Source organism: Amblyomma americanum, chromosome 9, assembly GCF_052857255.1.
Source record: "Amblyomma americanum isolate KBUSLIRL-KWMA chromosome 9, ASM5285725v1, whole genome shotgun sequence".
NCBI classification, from domain to species: Eukaryota; Metazoa; Arthropoda; class Arachnida; order Ixodida; family Ixodidae; genus Amblyomma; species Amblyomma americanum.
Genome location: NC_135505.1, coordinates 108,530,138 through 108,548,273, shown reverse-complemented (window position 1 = coordinate 108,548,273; position 18,136 = coordinate 108,530,138). Strand labels below are relative to the sequence as shown.

Below are 18,136 nucleotides of genomic sequence, written 5' to 3'. Positions count from 1 at the left end.
TGGGAGGCATATGGCTTCACAGAGACAGAAGGCGCGGAAGAAAATGGTAGCGCATTTCAAATTGAGGTGAGCATACCAGCAGCAAAACACACTGCAACCCTGAGTTTTATAATGTAAAACCATCAACAACTGTGTTTTTACTACGGGCAAGACACCTTTCATTATGTGCAAGACACCACAGAATGCATATCGCCGGTTACAATGTCGCTTTTGGCTCTAGTCACAAGGCCTAATTACGAAAGCCAACAGCGACAAAGCGCTTGCTTTGGCCATTTGTCAGTTCTTATTGTTTTGCCATCTTCACCTTCTCGTTCTGGGCCCTTTGTACTGCGGAGGCAGCGCAATTCCCGCAGAAGTGGGTTCGCCTCTGCCGCTAGACTTTGTCCCAACACGTGTGTTCATCGGCGGCATGTCGAACTCATGAAAACGGTCGCTGCCCATCACCTGTGTACATGACGCGGGGCGAGATTTAGTCACAAGGAGATTTAGAATATGTACTGAACTGCTTGGCCCTTCCTTTGGCTTACAGTCGAGCCCGCTTATAATGAACATTAGCGTCATGCGGTGTCCCTTCGTCATATCCCGAAGTTCGTAGTAAGTGGACCACAGCTTTAAAGACTGTTGCTTATCAAAAAACAAAATGTTTTCTTTGCGAAAAAGTCCATGATGGACCTCTGTTTTTGCAGCGCAGATCCGATGAGGGAGGTTTCCAGTTTATTTAAACCAGAAGCGTGCCCTTCGCCGAGGCCCTTGGCATAGACAAGTTGTCTGAGGCTCTCTATGTAGCCCATTGCTATGGACCTCCTTCACCCCGCGACGTCACGAAGATGCGGTGGCGCTGATGTTAGCAGCGACTTTCGCATGGTAGGCAAAACAGGTTCCGCTTGCCCGTGCCTACTGCAGCTGCCGCAGTTACCGGCGGCTGCTTCAAGCCTGTGCACTGCAGAAGCAGCATATATTGACCAGCTGCGTCACTGCTGGATCTGCGTAGTAGCATAAAAAATATTAAATTAGCCTCGATAGGTTTCTCGCGCATAAATGCCGCATTCGGAAACTGGCTAACAGGCATTGGGCCACGGTAGTAAAGCGCGAAGTCTGGGAGTCGATAGGCACTGCCACTCAATGCACTTAATGCATGCAAGTTACTGCGTTCATTCACCTGAACTTCAGGATAGTAGGCTGATAATTGCTCAAGGAAAAAAAAGACATATGTAGCTGCACACGTACTTATCACCTTGAGCCGGAGTGCACGACAGGTTCACTCGCCCCCAAGGAATGCGTTTTTTTGTTAATAGCACACCATGTTTAAATGGCGCGTTTTATGACATTTAATATTTACTTGAAACTGTTTCTTGATATGACGACGTAATTATTTCATTCGAGTAGAAAGAAGTCTGGTATGTTGTGTCAATCTTGCACGGTCGTGTTGGTGTGCTTACAATAGCGTACCTTAAGTGTGCTAAACGCCATATGCCTTTTCATTGCATCATGCATGTGTCATGTTTCATGAGGTAATACATGATCGCGAATCTTGTTTCGAAAGAAGCAGCCGCAGGCGTGCTACTAACAGACACGGGGCGAGATTGAGAGGGGACGCGGCATGAAAAGTGTTTTCGTTATTCATGCATGCGATATGTAACTAAACTTGGTGCAAATATGAAATTCCTACGCTAGTTTCAGTCATTCCTTTTATTTATAGCTATACCTGGCGCAGTTCTGGGTAATTATAATTAACACCGTCGTCAAGTCCCCCCAAGCTAGGTCTCAAATAATTGAGTAGATAGTGCGCAGTTTTTTTCATGCCAGCATGTGCATAAAGCCCTGTTCTGTATGATGACGCGATTAGTTGTTTTTCTACATGATCAGTACTTATGCATGCATAGTTACATGAAAACGTTTCTTACAAAAAATAACTAACACAATGCTGCACGTGTAGGGAAAAAAATCGAGAGATTTATTACGTTCAACGTCTCAGGAATAGTTTGCGACAAATGGAATCATTTGATTTTCATGCGAATTACGAAGGTGAGTGATCCAGTCGCAGAAAATGTGAGAGGTCAGAAAACGAACCTTAAAGTTTATTCCCTCGTTTATGGCATCTCCGCTTTCGCTTTGGTCAAAGAAATGCGGCACTGAAATCAAAGAAATTACCTCACAATTTTTGACGACCACACTTCTAAAAAGCGTAATTTATAAATTTGTACTCAATATTTTGCTATAATTTTTCGTCACGAAACTAGACTTCAGGGCTAGGAAAGGAAATAATTCTAGAAATCAAAAATTTTCACCAAATCGACCAGCTTAACAAGAGGACAAGTCGGCCTGGCTGGTGCGTGGTCATGCGGCTAAAAACAGCGCTAAGCGAGACAGGAGATCGGGAACACGACTCTGTCCCCACTTTTCGCGCAGCGCGACACGTACGTATGTCAGCAGACGATGAGCGCATGTCTGCTCCGGCGAAACAACGCCAGCACTTCCCCTCACTACTGTCCCGAAGTAAAATCATTCCGGCTAGTGCAGAGTGTCAAAACTTGTTTTATTCAATGCCTAGCGCATAAATAAACGGCAGGAACGCTTTCTACATGTTTACTACTAACCATATATACAATACACAGTGGCAAACTATTTCTCTTTATAGGCCGCACGTGGACAACGCGAGCTCGTGTACTTCGACAAATTACTAAGTTGGAAGCATCGACCATTGCTGTGATCCGCAGAAACTGCAAACGCGCCTACAAGCCTTGAAAACCCGCGCACACCTATCCGCGACGCCACTCCCCGACCTTTTGCCTACCACGAGCTCGCTAGCGACTGCAGCGCCACCTCGTTTGTTTACAAACATGCAGGAGGTCTATAGGCGCGCTTATGGGTGCTGCCTGCGAAGTTCCATCCTCATCCAATTCCTCCGCATCACTATCGTCCCGCACTTCAGAAACGACACCCTCGTCTGTGCACGGTTCCGCGGTGTCGGCGTCGTCATCTACAGAAATAAAATGATTCCAACCAATGTCATGACCCCCCATGTCGGAGTCGACGACGCACTTCCACAAATCGCTGCCGGGCTGGTCATATTCCGAAGCATCAGGCTCGGCATCAGACACTGTGTCAACGAAGCCGGCCTTGAGGAAGCACTTCTGGTCGCCAGTGGCCGTCACCTCCGCCCTGACCGCTTTCATCATCTCTACCGCTGAATACAATGGAAATGGGCACGGTGTTCCCGTCCGCCATCCCGAATTGCAACCAGGGCCCGAGATTTGAACGAAGCCAACGAAACGTCCGCACCGCAACAAGAGTGACAAAAGCGCACGGCAGGGCAGACTTGCAACGTGAAAAAGCGGCAATCAAGCTATACAGACGCACAGAGCCAGCGGAGAGACCAATGAGGGGCGTCTGTGAGCGTCAGTGCAGCCACCTCTTGGCTCCCACGAAAGGCTTACTTCACGGAGCATGGCCTCCGAGATTGGCACCGGCAGCGGTGCGGTTGATTGCGGAGGCCACGCACGGATTTGCAAGAGAGAGAGGAGTGGGGAGCGGAGTTGCAAGGAGGGGGGCGGGAGGGCGATCTTGGAAGGCGCATCGGCGGGGAAAGGGCAGCTCGCTCGAGAGAAGCAGGAAACGGGGCGGGCAGTTCGCCCGTAATGAGGCTAAGGGAAATGTACCACGCGCCGGGCGCACAAAGGGGTCGAAGGCAGGTTATCTTGCATCGCGGCACCACGTTTACGCCGTCCGTTCGCTGTAACCGATCAGCAGGGCTTAATGACGTTCATTATACGTGATTTTGTGCCATTGAAACAATGTATATTTTGACAGGCGCGCAGGTCTCGTTCGTTATAAGCGAAAGTTTGTCTTAAGTGGGGCCGTTATATGTGGGCTCGACTGTATTAGCAACAAGCTGAACTGATTTTTTAGGTTAAATTGATTTTTCGAAGGACGTTTTCACAGCCCCTAGAGAGTCCGCGAAATCTGTCGCCGCCTGTACAAAGGTCTAAAAAAAAATTTGCAACAGCGACAACTTACATTCTTAAGCAGGATATGAACAGAACGGCCCCTCCTAATTGCCAAGCTGGATTTGTCGCCCTGCCTCTTGCAGAAAGTGGAGCCCTTCATAGTTCATGACTCGAACCGAGCCAAAATGTGCCATAGGCTTGTAAGCTTGATAGCGCCGAGTGAACTCATCCCAGAAACCCCACAAGCATTGATATACACACAGATGCGTTGCAGGAAAATGTTGTGCCCAGTTCAACTCTTAAAGGGACACTGAGGAGAAACTGAAGTTGGCTTGTATCGTTAGAATACCAGATCCTGATCACAAAAACGCTGCTCTTACTAAAAAAAAGCTCTTGTAAGGTAGAAAATGGCAAGAACCAAAAACAGGTATCTCCGCCACAGGCCAATCTCTTAAGTACAAGCGTGATGGCGTCATAGGACAAGAGACGCCACCTTGGAGGAATTTTCCATCCTACTTGGTTTTGCGAATCTCTGAGGCTGAAAAAGGTAGGTTGCGCAGATCATATTGAAGTAAGTTTTGTTTTAAAACCAATAGTGCACTTTTATCACACAAGGAAGGCAGACAAAAGACAACCTGAATGTTGGAAGCAAAGAAAACGGATGCTTGGCGGCGCCACAGGCGGCCAGGAGAGTTTCGATTTGTTATGGCGCTTCGAGTCTATGAGCTTTGCGTCGTGCCCCGTGGTTTTGTTTTTGACGCACTTCGATTCACAAGCGCCGAACAGCAGAGGAACTCCAAGTGCCGCTTCAAGTGCTAGTTAACCTTTGAAGGAGCCTGTTAAGGCTTGTCAGATGATCGCCACGGTCGATGAAAAGCTATGATGACACGATGGTTGGTGATCATACAAGGCAGCCCTTGTGTATTCGCATGCTCGCCCGGCGAAACATTCCCGGCTGTGCCAGTCAACTTCAAACTACTTAACGAAAATCATTTATTAGGGACGGGAGACAAGGCAGCTAAGAACAATTGCTGATGGCCTAGCTCTGTTAGGCCAGGATATACGTAGCGAAAGCGCGGAGATTTCTGCATCGAATGAGTGCATTCACTAGATGCGCCTTTATTGATGGTTATACCATGAGCCGTCGTGGTGCAGTGGTAGAGTCTCCGCCTCAAACGCCAAAAGCCCTGGTTCGATTCAGAGCCTCAGCACAGGGTTTTTGTTGTTTTTTTATTCAGTGAGTGGGCAGGGGGTTTCAGTGGTTCCCATAGTTGCTGCTACCAAATATGTTGGTTAGCGGTTAAGTGCAGGCTCTGTTAAGGCACGTTTATGCTCTGGCGCAGCGCGCACGTGCTGCACGGCGACATCGCGTCGGCCAAAGCGAGACCCTCTATACTCCAACTGCGCTTGACCGCCGAAGCGTTCGGTGGCTTCGGCGCGCTCTGACCGCACTGGCGGAGACTTGGAGCATGTCTCTATTTCGCGCCGAGTGCGCCAGCCGCCGCCGGCCCTGCCAGACTGATTCGGCTCCGCGGCGAGGTGCGCGTTGTGACGTAATTCAGTAGCTTCGGCAGTTGGGCGGAGCTGTTCTTTTCGAGCTGTCAGCTAATTTAATCCATTCACAGTACACATCTGAAGGTACATGCAAGTGGGCGAGAGAGCCCGATCCAGTGGACCCATTGGATCTAGCGAAAGCCGTTGAAGCATCGTGCGTCGGCTTTAGTTTCAAGCCGCCAACTTTAAACGCAACCACCCTTGAGCACCCATCCACTTTTTGTGGCAAAAAAATAAATAAATAACTTGGCCCTTGCAACCGTGGGAGACCTTGACGCCGCCTGCTGCACCGTGCAACCGCACCGTTCAAGGAATCACAGTCCGTTGGCCCCCAAAGCCCCAGCCAGCCTCCGATGGGCCCCTCGCGGCTCCCCGCACTGAGGTTATGATATTTAGTTTGCAACGGCTGCTCACAGCGGAAGGGGGAAAACAACCCGCCGGCGCCTAACCTAACCGTGCTCCCCCAAAAGCATCGCACGCTCTGTGGGGCTGAGGTCGCTGAAATGCAGGTCGGAGTTTTTGCGAGAACTACGTCGTCGGGTTCGGGAACGGAATCCATCGTAACGCTGGCAAGACACCGGTGCAAACGTGCACGAAGCGACAATAGTGACCCCCGATAAATGCCTTCAACGTGCGGCGGCGGTAGCCTTCATTTTGGCAGCTGCTAGACCGCACCGCTAGCCACCAGAAATCAGGAGTCTGCGTTTACGTCACGTTTCACATCACTCCGTCCTATGACGTCATAAGAGTTCTTCGTGATGTCATAAGAGTTCTCGAGTTTGAATCGGAGCAGCGGGAAAAAATTTCTTAACTTCGAATCCAAATTTCTTTGAAATAAATGCATCTTTCACTCCCGGACAAGCGGCAACAAACCCATGAAATGCCGAACTATCAGATTTTGCTAACAAAACAAATTTGATAGAGTTCTCCTCAGTGTCCCTTTAAAGGCCCTTCTGTAGAGGTGCGTGAATTATGAAATTTTCTGATGCAACTAGGATACAAACATCGAGAAGAGATTCCTTCAAATATCGAATCGAGTATCTGTTTACATAAAAAAAATTCCCTGAAAAAATATAGGCAAATACCCCTTACGCTATTCAATATAGCTCATGAAGTTTGCAACTAAAACTGAACAAAGCTAGACTGACTCAACACTACAAAAAAATGTTCACTGCTTGATTAGACAGCATAACAAAACGCAAAGTGTAATGTGGTCATTAGGCTGGTGCGAAATTCAATAATTTTGACCATTCGGTCGAATAGTAAAGTATTCGATATTGGATTCAATCCGAATGATTGGTATTCAAAACCTCGAAGTATTCATACGGAGCGAATAATGTGTCTGGTATGCTTGATTCGTGTAGTTTCGGTTCAGTGTGCCTCCTCCAGAATGGCACCAAGGTGTTCATGCAGCCAAGGCCCTGACTCCATGAATGCTTCCTAGGTGTACGCACTACGTGCTTGCACATACGCTGGAGCCTGTCTGTGCAAGCGTAAGGCAGCACACACAAGCAGGAGCAAGCGCGGAGCCCAGATCTGCACCTGCCAGGTATCGGCACCTGCGCTGCACGTGTTGCACACGTGCCGTAACCAGCACAGTGGTGTGCATCCATCAGAGGCAGCACAGCTGCCCCAGCTGCTCTTCTCCGCAATTCATTAACCGATTGCAACAGCACAAGCATGAGAGCAAGCTAGCACAAGGCACGTGAAAATGGCCGCCCCTATCCGACGCCTGACACGAGATGGCGCTGAATCGCAATTAAAACAAGCAGACAGGCTTCAGACTACTGTCCTTGTGATCACACTATTACGCATTTATCGCTTGAAGCTGCATGCGCGTTGCAATGCAATTGTGCAGGAAACTACAAAATGTGAAGCGGCGGGACGAAGCAAGGAGGAAAGGGGAGTACGTGTCAACTAATGTTCGGAGTGAACTTTTCTTCTTTTTTTTTCGCCCGGCAGGGGTACCAGTTGAGAGTTCAATTTTGATGCGGCCATAGTTTGTAATCACAAAGCTCGTCTAATAAAGGTAGCACAATCCCATAACAAAATTTCCTGCCTGGGTCCCACATTTTCGCTGCATTCGATCCATTAGAAAATATGAAAGAGGTATAAGCCGGGCTAGACGGTACATTCTTTGCACAAAAACAACACAGCAGACGGGACCAAGAAAAGAAGACACAAACAGTGCCCGTGTTTGTGTCTTCTTTTTAAAGCGAAAGCTTTACTACTCCAGCCAGCGAGCCATTTCGGCTTGTCGCGCACTTCAGCCGTATGCACGTGGCCTGACCTTGAGCTGCCGTTGCCTAGCAACACTGCACTCGCGCTCCAACAGATGGCGCTGCTGTCGCCACTCGCTCCACCAGATGTGCTCCGCTGGGGTAGAGGGAGAGGAGGTGTCGCCTCGCGGTGGGTGCATGTGTGTGTGTATGTACGCGCGCGCGCGCGCGCGCGCGCGCGCGCGCGTGTGTGTGTGTGTGTGTGTGTGTGTGTGTGTGTGTGTGTGTGTGTGTGTGTGTGTGTGTGTGTGTGTGTGTGTGTGTGTGTGTGTGTGTGTGTGTGTGTGTGTGTGTGTGTGTGTGTGTGTGTGTGTGTGTGTGTGTATTCTCAAATCTTTGCAAAAGGCAAGTGACTTCATGACTGCATCAAATCACTTCATGATGCAGTGTGAGTTGATGCAGTCATGAGGTCAGTTATTTTTGCCTGACGTTTGCTCATGAGCGTCGGCGTAATGAGGCTTTCGTAGGTGGCTACCAATGCTTGTTCATGTTCTTGTGCACCGGCATAACTCCGCAAAATGTCAATGGAATTGAGCACTTCTGTTGCTGTAGGCGTCTGCGTTGCCTCCTCGGTGTTGTCACCGTCCTCTACAACGGTTTTTTCTTGAACGCTTTCAATTATTGCGGTGTCGTCCAATTCTTCTGTTGTGACAGCATATTCATCACTGGTGATGAAGTCTGTAAGGCTTACATCCTCGGGAACGCCGCCTTCCTCGCTCAGCTGCTGCAACGCATCAGCGAAATCTGACTGTGCAGGCGCCTCTCCTGCACTCGCTTCATCGTTGTCTGCCGCATCCAATGAGTCGCACACAGCTTTATGACAGCCTTTCTAAAGCAGTTTACAAGAGTTTCCTTGCTCGTAGACCGCCAGGATGCAGATAGCATTTCTATGCCCATAAACACGTCAATCTTGGTGTCGCGTTTAGGGCGCATGTTGAGCAAAATTCTCTCGATCATGCGCTTCTTGTAAGCACACTTTACGCTGTTTATTACACCTTGATCCAATTGCTGGATTAGGGATGTGCAACTTGCGGGAAGAAATTCCCGCTCGACGTTTGACAGCTCCACGTCAACGCGGTGCGCTGAACAGCTGTCCAGGAGAAGGCAGATTTTTCTCTTCTGCTGCTCCATTTCCTCATCCAGCTCTTTAAGCCAGTCCTTTGCATTACTGACGTACTTGACGGGCATCGACCTTCCTATGAAACAACATGGTCTTCCACTAACTCCGATGACCAGCAGCTTGCGTTTATCCGTTCCATGCATGTTCGCACATAGCAACACAGTTACGACGTTGCTTGCTCTGCTTGCCGCCATGGCAACATTCATTTTTCAGAGCCAGGGTCCTCTTCGGCAAAAGGCGATAGAATAATGCCGTTTCATCAGCGTTATAAATGTCCGTGATGTCATAGCGGGCGAGAATGCCTGGAACACGGTCACGAAGCCAAGCAGCTCCAATGGCATTTGCCTCCGCACTTTCACCGCTGATTACTTTGCCAACGATATTGTGGCGCTCTTTAAAACGTTGTAGCCACCCGCTGCTAGCCTTAAATTCGTCACACCCAAGCACACTTGCAAAGTCTAGGGCTTTTTGTTGACGTATGGCGCCACTCAGAGGCACGTTCTTTGCGCGCATTTCCATGAACCACGTTAATGTGGCTTTCTCCACGTCGCCGTACATAGCCGCTTTCAGCCTGTTCCTTGTCCCACTCAGGCCGCTGTCGCTGACAGCGCGCAATATGTTGTCCATCGCCTTTAAAATGGTCGAAAGGGTACTCAGCATTATATCGTACCTGTCCGCCACTTTCTTCTTCTTCTCGCCAGCGGCTACTTCTTTGATCATTTTCGCTTTAAGATCAAGAGAAAGCACTTTTCTCTTCCGGGGCGCACCACTCATTGTTGCAAAAAAGAGCACCACGATCAGAGAAAGAAATGACTTCTTGTGGCAGCGTGCCTTCCTGTGCCAATGAATGAGAGACACTCTAGGCTTGGATTGGACTGGATTGGATTGACAACGTTGCTCTAGACGTCGAAACGTCAGAGAGGGCACTCACTATTTACACGTCTGTGCGCCTGGGGCGCCGCAGTGGGGTAACATTTTCATCTAGAAACATGTTTCTTACAAAATAAAATTTCAATATACTTCATAAAGTGGTGGAGTTTTTCCAAAATAGTTTTTCTGTGCTCCCAAAAACTTCGTTGCATCGAAACTGCAGCGCGAAACCACTTCGTTAAATCGAGGAAAAACACATGCATTTCAATGGAAGCAAAAAACTGAAAAAAAAAAGTTTGTTCAATCGCGAACTCCGTTCTATCGAGGTTCACCTGTATATATATATATAAATATGTATACAGTCGAGTCCACTTATAAGAATGTCCAAGTGCCATAAAAATTCCATTGTTATAACCGATAAACGGGTTGCATGAAAAAAAAGCATAACAACTGCAAAGAGGGGTCACGGACGGCAAGTGACATGCGAGCTCCGCCGAGGCATCGTTTTGGTGGCACCAAAAGGGGCATTATAAAAAATACGAGAAGGTTGCTGCAGCTGCCTCTCAGCTAGAGAAATCAATTAGTGCCCGAAAAAAAAAAACAAAGAAAACATTAAAACTTGAAAGCATTTAAATAGGGCAAAATAGCTTGCACTTCTCACTTCTTTGCTGAAACAAACCCGTAATCGGCGAGTTTCGACTGCTTCGCGGCAATCTTGCTGACATTGCTCTTGTGGGCACCCAAATGTTGGACATGTCCGAGTGAGTTTTTTTGAAAAAATGAAATCCCGCAGGGACTCGATCATTCTTGAGGCCTCCTGATGAGAGACAACTAGTACATCTTCGTCATCGCTGCTGTCATCGTCTTCCGCACCGGTGACTGCTGCAACGATCGCCTCATCAGTCAATTCTTCGTTTGTGGTGACTGCATCGTCGGCGTGCAAGAATTCTTCAAGCCCTTCCGCGTCGCCGTCATCACCGCGCACCATAGACGAAAGTTCTGTAACCACTCCATCAGCAGGAGCTTCGCGACACTCCGCGTCACTGATACCCCGGCGAAGCCCACTTTTCAGAAGCAATTCATGACGGTGGAGGTGCTGACTTCTGCCCATGCCCCAAAAATGAATTGAATAGCCATCAGGAGCGAAATCTTAAAGTCTGGAGCGGGTCGGCATTCACGCACAGCAAAGGCCAGGTTAAGAGCAAGCCTGCTCAACACACGCCGGCGATACAATGCCTTGAAGCACGCAATCACGCCTGCGTCCATGGGCTGCAAGCCTGCAGTCGTGTTCCGCGGCAGGAAGAAAATTTTCACATGCGTCAGCTTCTGGGCAGTCTGGTGTGCAGTACAGTTATCAAGGACCAACGCCACCTTCCTGCCTTCATGCTGCATCCGCTGATCGAACTCGCACAGCCACTCGTGGAGAAGTTCACGCGTCATCCACGCTTTCTTATTATGATGGTAACGAACTGGAATCCTCGCAGCCCCACGGAAACAGCGGGGATTCCTAGATTTTCCAATTATGAAGGCGGGGCACATGTCGCTGCCGTCCATATTCACACAGAGGAAAACGGTCGCTCGCAATTTGCTCTGCTTGCAGCCCTTACAGGGATGGCCTTTGAGTGCATGCGTCTTCAACGGAAGCATTAGGAAGAATAGCCCGGTCTCGTCACCATTGTACAAGTCCCGGTCTGCATATGCTTCGCGGATGTACAGCAGTGTCTCTTCCAACCACTTCCGTCTAGCGTTGACATCGAGCGACCCTGCCTCGCCCATGACTGCCTTGTAGACGATTCCGTGCCTCTCCTTGAAGTGCTGAATCCAGCCACCACCAGGCTGGAAATCGGTGTTTTGAAAGAGATACGCAAAGTGCTTCGCCTTCTCCGCTAAAATCGGGTCACTAATTGGCAAGTTCATAGCACGTGCGCTAAGGAACCACTAATACAGTGCCTCCTCCCCGTCTTTGTAGGCACCATGCCGAATCCTCTTCCGGCCGTCCTCCATAGCATGGCCAGCACTAGCATGGCATTCGTTTTCAATCATCTTGAGCGCGTTGCGGATAATGGTTGAAACCGTCGGCTGTGACAGGCCGTACTTGCGTATTAAGTTGCACATTTTTTCACCACCTCAGTGCTCCCTCAAAATGTTCAGCTTCGTTTCCAAAGATATTGCCGCTCGCTTTCTCTTCTGCGGCAGTTGATCCGGTACAGCCACGCTGGCCGCTCTTCCTGAAGGAGAATCGTCCATTGTTGAACTCTGGGGATGAATCCGATGGGCTTGCAGAACCAGCAGGACCGAGGTCGGTGATGGCAGATGATAAAAACCACGCTGGCAACGCACGTGCTTTGACGTTGTACGCTGCCCTCGGAACATAGCAGCTCGTGAAGCAGGAGCCAAAGATAGTGGGAAAGATGGGGCAGCCCACGCTGAAATTCCGTGACGCGTTTTCAATGCGCGGCGCACCCTCAGAATGGACTGCTCCCCGCGCGTATACAAAAGCAAAAAAAAGGAAGCACCTCCCTACCCTCTCCACCCTTGCCCAGAGGAAAGTGCCCGTCTTTTCTCCTCCTCCGAGTCATGCAAGCTTCTCCAGCTCACCCCATGCGCCTCGCCTCGTATGCGTCGTCACGTGATCTTTTCGCAGCCGCTGTGGCCGCTGTGGCCGCTGTGGCCGCTGTGCGGGTGGCTCCGCATACGCGCGCGTTTTTTGCACCGTAAGCGTAGTTTGGCTGGCGTGGTAGCTGCGTTTGCGAGTCTTTTTTCTTTGAGGGTTGGCTCCAAATGACTACATTTAATTGTTATAACCAACAATCTAGTATGATAGCATTGTTATAAGCAGTTTATTTTACCATAGAACACATAGCAAAGGTGACGGTGGTGCCGCGGCTGTCCATTGCTATATCTGATATATTGTTAAAAGTGGTATTGTTATAAGTGGGCTTGATTGTATATATATATGCGCTTCGCCTCAGTGTATTGTAGTTTTTATGGAGAGCGCGAAAGAGATGCAAAATCAACAGAACGAAGCGAGGAAGAGACAACACACTCAAGAGACGCCAGAAGAGCACGCCGCACGACTCGAGAAGCGTCGTAACGAAGATGCGGCTAAAAGAAGTTGTGCCACGTCCCGGAGTGACTCTTCAACTGCGCAAGAGACCGGTTTGAGTTCTCGAGAGCGTCGGAATGAGACGCTGTGTAGGCGACGTGCCGAGGAAACGAAGCTTTCGCAATTCAACTAGGTTTAACCAGAGCCAAACCACAGCCAATTTTTTTTTCTCCCGTCTGCTGCGCCGTTTTTAGAAAATATGGCTAATTCTAATAGTTTTTGCGGTCCCAATGACTTCGAATCAACGAGGTTTTACTGTGTGCGTGTGTTCATTATACAAGTAAATGCGGTAACGTGATGATGCACGACTGCCTGAATGTGTCGTGTACCCCGAGCATTCCACTTTACCTGCTCATATTCCAACATATGTGCAAAGCAAAGCCGCCAAGAGCCATAAGAGAAGTGACAGCTTCAAAGGAAACTGCCTCAAAACTGTTTCAACACAGTACAATGCAACATTGCAGGCCAGCGCAACACAGCCCTTCCTTTCCGCACTCACCTTGGACAGCACAGTGGACCGCTGCACCAGCACCGAGAGCACAAGCGTGCGGCCGCTCAGCGACAGCTCCTCATCCTCTCGGCACAGGATACATGTGTGCCGCACCGCCTCAGGCGCTGCGGCCGAAGCCACCTCCGCCTCCGTCGCCTCCTTAAAGAGGTCCGAGTACTCGCGGATGAAATTCTTCTGCATAGCTGACATCTGGGCCATGATGCGGGCCCGCCTGGCCGCGGCCGCTGCTGCGTTGCGACCGCCGCCTCCCTCAGACTTGCCGCCGCTGCTGCCGGGGGTGTCTTCGACCTCCATCGGAGTGGACGACGTGTCTGAGGGGCCGTCACGGACTCTGCGGAAGTGCCGGAGCGTGTGCTCCAGCAGGGGCTTCTGGCTGGGTGCACGGGGTGAAGCCACACACCTAACAGTCAGGAGAGAAGAAAAGAAGAAAACTGTAGATCCCTTGCTGAAAAACAAAGAAAACCACTAAACAAATCAGAGAAGTCAAAGAACTTTCATAAGAGGCATGAAAGCGTGATCACAGTAACTGGAGAACACGATGGAGTGCAAACAGAAACAAAGACCCGACAGGAACCGATCAGCACACCAGTATTCAAAGTGATGCTAGGACTTAAGCAATAATTCTGCATCTAAAACAAGGTGTTTCTGTTGTGCTGAAAAATAGACAGACGTACCAAGCGACAGCATTTGAAAAATCCTTTTCAGACGCAAGTGTGCTCAACTGTCAAGCATCACCTCACAGCAACGCCCATGCTACGGGATAAAATGAGTAGGGCCTGAATGGACAATTCAGATCGAAACTGCAATTCTTCAGTATATAAACAAGGCTACGAGGTGCCTACTGAAGAACCATCAGAACTGCTGGACTGAGCACTACCACTGGCACTTATGAAACTTGCAAACAAGATGACAGCATACAAGGCAGCTGATGTGGCGAGGGATACGTAAGAACACAAGCATTCAAGGTGGTTTGCAAATTTGGAATGCAGAGGCTGCAACTAACTCAGAAGTGATCACAAGCTTCAGCCACGATCAGCAAAAGGTGCACCAAACGCAAGCTTATAACCCAAAGCTGGGATGAAAGGAAACTTTACACTAAACACTAGCACACAGTCACAATGCAAGAACAACAGACAATCCCACTAAGTGTGCTGCGGGACGTGGAGGCAACTGCGTCTTGGTAAACAGTTTCTTGAGAGTTGGTACATTCTGAAATGCCATTGAGATGTAGTGCATGAACTCCTCCTTGCAACATTAAGCACAAATGGCTCTAAACTGCCAAAGCGCTACGCCACTCTTTCCCTATGCCCTAATCTTACAGTGACTGCTGTAATACTGGTCACACAGACGTGACGCAATACGACCTGACAAAATGCACGGGGATAGCCTCACTTTTCCAGTGCAGCGGCAAGTCCCGCCTGGGAGGCCCTGGTGGTGAAGGCGAAGAACGAATCCGCCATGGGCACCCCCTTGTCACGCAACCTCTGCTCCTCGTGCAGGGCAATGCCAATGAGGTGCAGCGCCTTCTCCAGCTGAGTCTCCGAGAAGGCAGATGTGCTGGGGCTCGTCGAGCGCTCCAGCACCAGGTTCAGCACCTGCACATCACCAGCCGAACCTTCATCACCATCAGCCTGAGTACACCCACTGCAGGGTAAAGGCCTCTCCTGTGTCTCTCCAATTAACCCTGGCCTTTACCAGCTGCGCCCACCCTATGCCAGCTGAACTTTACTCTAGTGTGAAAAAAAGTTGAATTTCCAGTAATCCTTACTATACCACTTACGGTAACCTAGTGTCATCACTTCACATGGCTATGTCCTAACCAGAGTTTCCCCTAATAGCACCTCGGCTCCTCTAGCATCCACTTTATGTCACACTAGAAGCAAGTAGAATGAAGCACCCCCAATGAGAAGTGAAGTTAACTATGAGTGGCAATCTTTACCTACACTTCTTCTAAATTTTTGAGAAGACATGAAATGTCCATCTGAGAGATGCAGCTAGCGTGGCCAATGTCTTGACTGCTGAACCAATAAGTGCCCCCATACTTCCGCGCATAAAAAAGGAATAAAGAAAGAGAGGGGTTTCGAAAGTGGCACAATGAGAGAGCTCTGGCCCCTCACCCGGAGCATGACGTCACACTGCAGCAGGTTGACGACCATGGAGAAGGGGCGGGCAAACTCGGGAGGCACGGGGGGTGGGCAGCAGGGCTCGAGACCCGCCTGCTTGCGCCTCCGCAACTGGGCCTCCTCCGCTTTGGACTGCTCCTCGCGCGTGTAGTGGTAGAAGAACGGGTTGAACTCATTGTAGAACTCGGGCCGCAGCTCATACCGGCTGCAGTGGGAGAGAAGGAAAGCACAGAGAAGGAAGAGGGAGAAAGGAAATGGTTTTGATGGCAACACAGAGTTCAGCACTAAGAAGCCGGGATAGCTGTAGCGCGGTTCATCAGAGCTTCCTGGCATGCCCACAGAAGTGAGCACTAGGCTAAGTCAGCCGCTTCACTCCCCCTGCTCAACAAAGCAATGAAATCTTAACACAAAAATGATGCAACACACAATGAAAGCCACATCATTTGACAGTCATACATGTTGCAAGACATTTCCTCACCCTCCAAACGAGCCCAGTAATTTGGCTTGCTGCAAGGAAATCATACACTCTTCATATTATGGTGTCTGTACTTTCCAACACGGCTGCAGCAAACAAAGAGCCAAGGACAGCAATTAAAACAGTATGCAGGCAAAATGGTTCGAACACCCCCTTTGTAATTTGGAAGCCTTGTTTACAGTCAACACTAGGACGCGAGGAGCAGGATGCCCAGCCGTACCAAAGTTTTTAAACCCCCCGATTATTAGATTTTTCACCAACTACCATATAAACGCGTGTAAGGGCCACACCCGTGTAAGGACCGCACCCAAGCTTTCCACGACCCAGGCTGGAATAGCCTTCGAAATGCGCACACCGTAGCCTCCACGATCGGCTCCTGCTGCAACCAACGGTGTGCTTGGTCGCGGGGGTGGCACATGTGCACAGGAGCTTCCAGGTGCATTTCACGGACGGCGCCCAAGGCAGCGGTTCATCATCATCATCGCCAAAATTTTCCTCCGCCTCGAGCTCTCGCTATCAATATCGGCATCAGTATCACCAGCTCCAGCCTTTTATGATGCTTTTATGGCTGTCAAAGGCACGGAAGTTGTGGTAGCGTGTTAGTTCATCGTAGTTGTGGCTTTCGTGTGCTGCCACCGAGCGTTTCAGTTTTAGCACGACAGGCAAGCACCTTAATAGCTACACGGCAAGCGTGCGGCGAGCAGGAATTTTGAAGTGGCCAAAAAGTGCGTCCAACGATGGTGCAACCAAAAGGGTGCATTGAGGAACACAAGCTGCAAAAAGCGTGCTTTCCGAGGCAAGCCAAGCAAGTTTCCCGAACTGGAAGAAGAGCTGCTCTGCTAAGTGATGGAAGCGCAAAACAATGGCTACGAGTTGGCAGCGGACATGCTGCGCGACTTCTTGTGGGATGAGTGTGCATCAGAGCACAGCACCAGCTCGGAGTAGGAATACACGAGTGACGATTGAACGTAGAATAAATGCCGCTCATTCCCCGATTGCTGTGTTCTTACTTAAAAAAAAAAATTTGCACATCGCGTGTATGGGTCCCAGCTCGAAAATTGGCCCTCAAATCTGGAAAAAAAAAAGTGTGGCCCTTACACGCGTTTATACAGTAGTTTAATCAAATTTCCTAACAGCTCTATGCCAAAGCAGTGAAGCTCAATATGGTAGCGTTACAGAGCAGGTCACGTAATCCAATGCATGCAATTCCGCTGTGTACACTGTTATTCTGTGAAGAGCAGACTTTCACATTATGAGAAATATAAAGTGTATTCATTCTACTTACGCAAATATAATGCAAGTTGTGGTCCTGAAAATGAAAGTCAAGATCACCCAATGCATACTCAATAACCTAAACATCTTTTGCAAAAGCAACCTTTGCGTTACTCGTGGTTGTGGCACATTTGGATGGATGCAGTACTTGCAAAGTGACGCTGAACCAGCACCAACCTGGTGGAGGCACCGGAGGCGTCAGTGGCCGAGGCCCGCTGGTCCCGGCGGAAGTGTGCCACCCGCTGTAGCACCTGCTCCACCTGGGCCTCGCGGGCGGGCGAACCCCCCCGAGGCAACAGCTTCACCAGCTGGCTGTGGGGCAGGGGCTCCACGCACAGCAGCTGCACCACCTCCCGCTGGAGCCGCTCCGCCTCGGTCACCGCCCCGACGCCGGGAAGGCTGCGCTCACTCACCAGCGTCAGCACCAGTCCTGCAGAGGTGGCATCCAAGTGTTCATCAGTGCCAGAATAAACAGTGTGGCAATTTTCAAGGCCAAAATCCCCTCAACTCAGGCAAGCTCTTAACCACATTAACTGCAGATAGGATGAAGGAACATTTGCCAAAGGTTTCTTTATTTTTATTTGTGTGATGCTGAGCGCAGCCCATCTGTTCCATGGCCAGTGTTCGCTGCCACACAATGGTACTGCTTGCATGTGAAAGAAAATGTGCAATTCTGGCCCAAGGATTTTTAAGTTTTTACTGTGTCAGCAGTATACTCCTCTCCCCCGAAAAATCCACACGTGTGTATGTGTGCACGTGTGTGTGGGCATAGCCTCGTCTGCACTGGTCCACATGCCGCCAGCAGACACTTCGGCGTCAACGAGTTTTGCGTCCGGTATTGGAGACGGCAGCACGACGAACTCAAGACGACTGGTAAGA

At 49.7% G+C, this 18,136-nt stretch overlaps 1 protein-coding gene across 2 annotated transcripts in view; it reads right to left on the bottom strand.

Moving 5' to 3' along the window:
- Positions 1 to 18,136, bottom strand: part of LOC144104025 (E3 ubiquitin-protein ligase UBR2-like) — an 80,977-nt gene that overhangs the window by 35,331 nt on the left and 27,510 nt on the right. For both annotated transcript variants that reach the window (XM_077636807.1, XM_077636808.1), the window contains exons 13-16: positions 17,435 to 17,687; positions 15,505 to 15,715; positions 14,780 to 14,982; positions 13,376 to 13,787 (exon numbers count right to left, since the gene is read on the bottom strand). In XM_077636807.1, the coding sequence (XP_077492933.1) occupies positions 13,376 to 13,787; positions 14,780 to 14,982; positions 15,505 to 15,715; positions 17,435 to 17,687 (1,079 nt within the window). The remainder of the gene's footprint in view (positions 1 to 13,375; positions 13,788 to 14,779; positions 14,983 to 15,504; positions 15,716 to 17,434; positions 17,688 to 18,136) is intronic.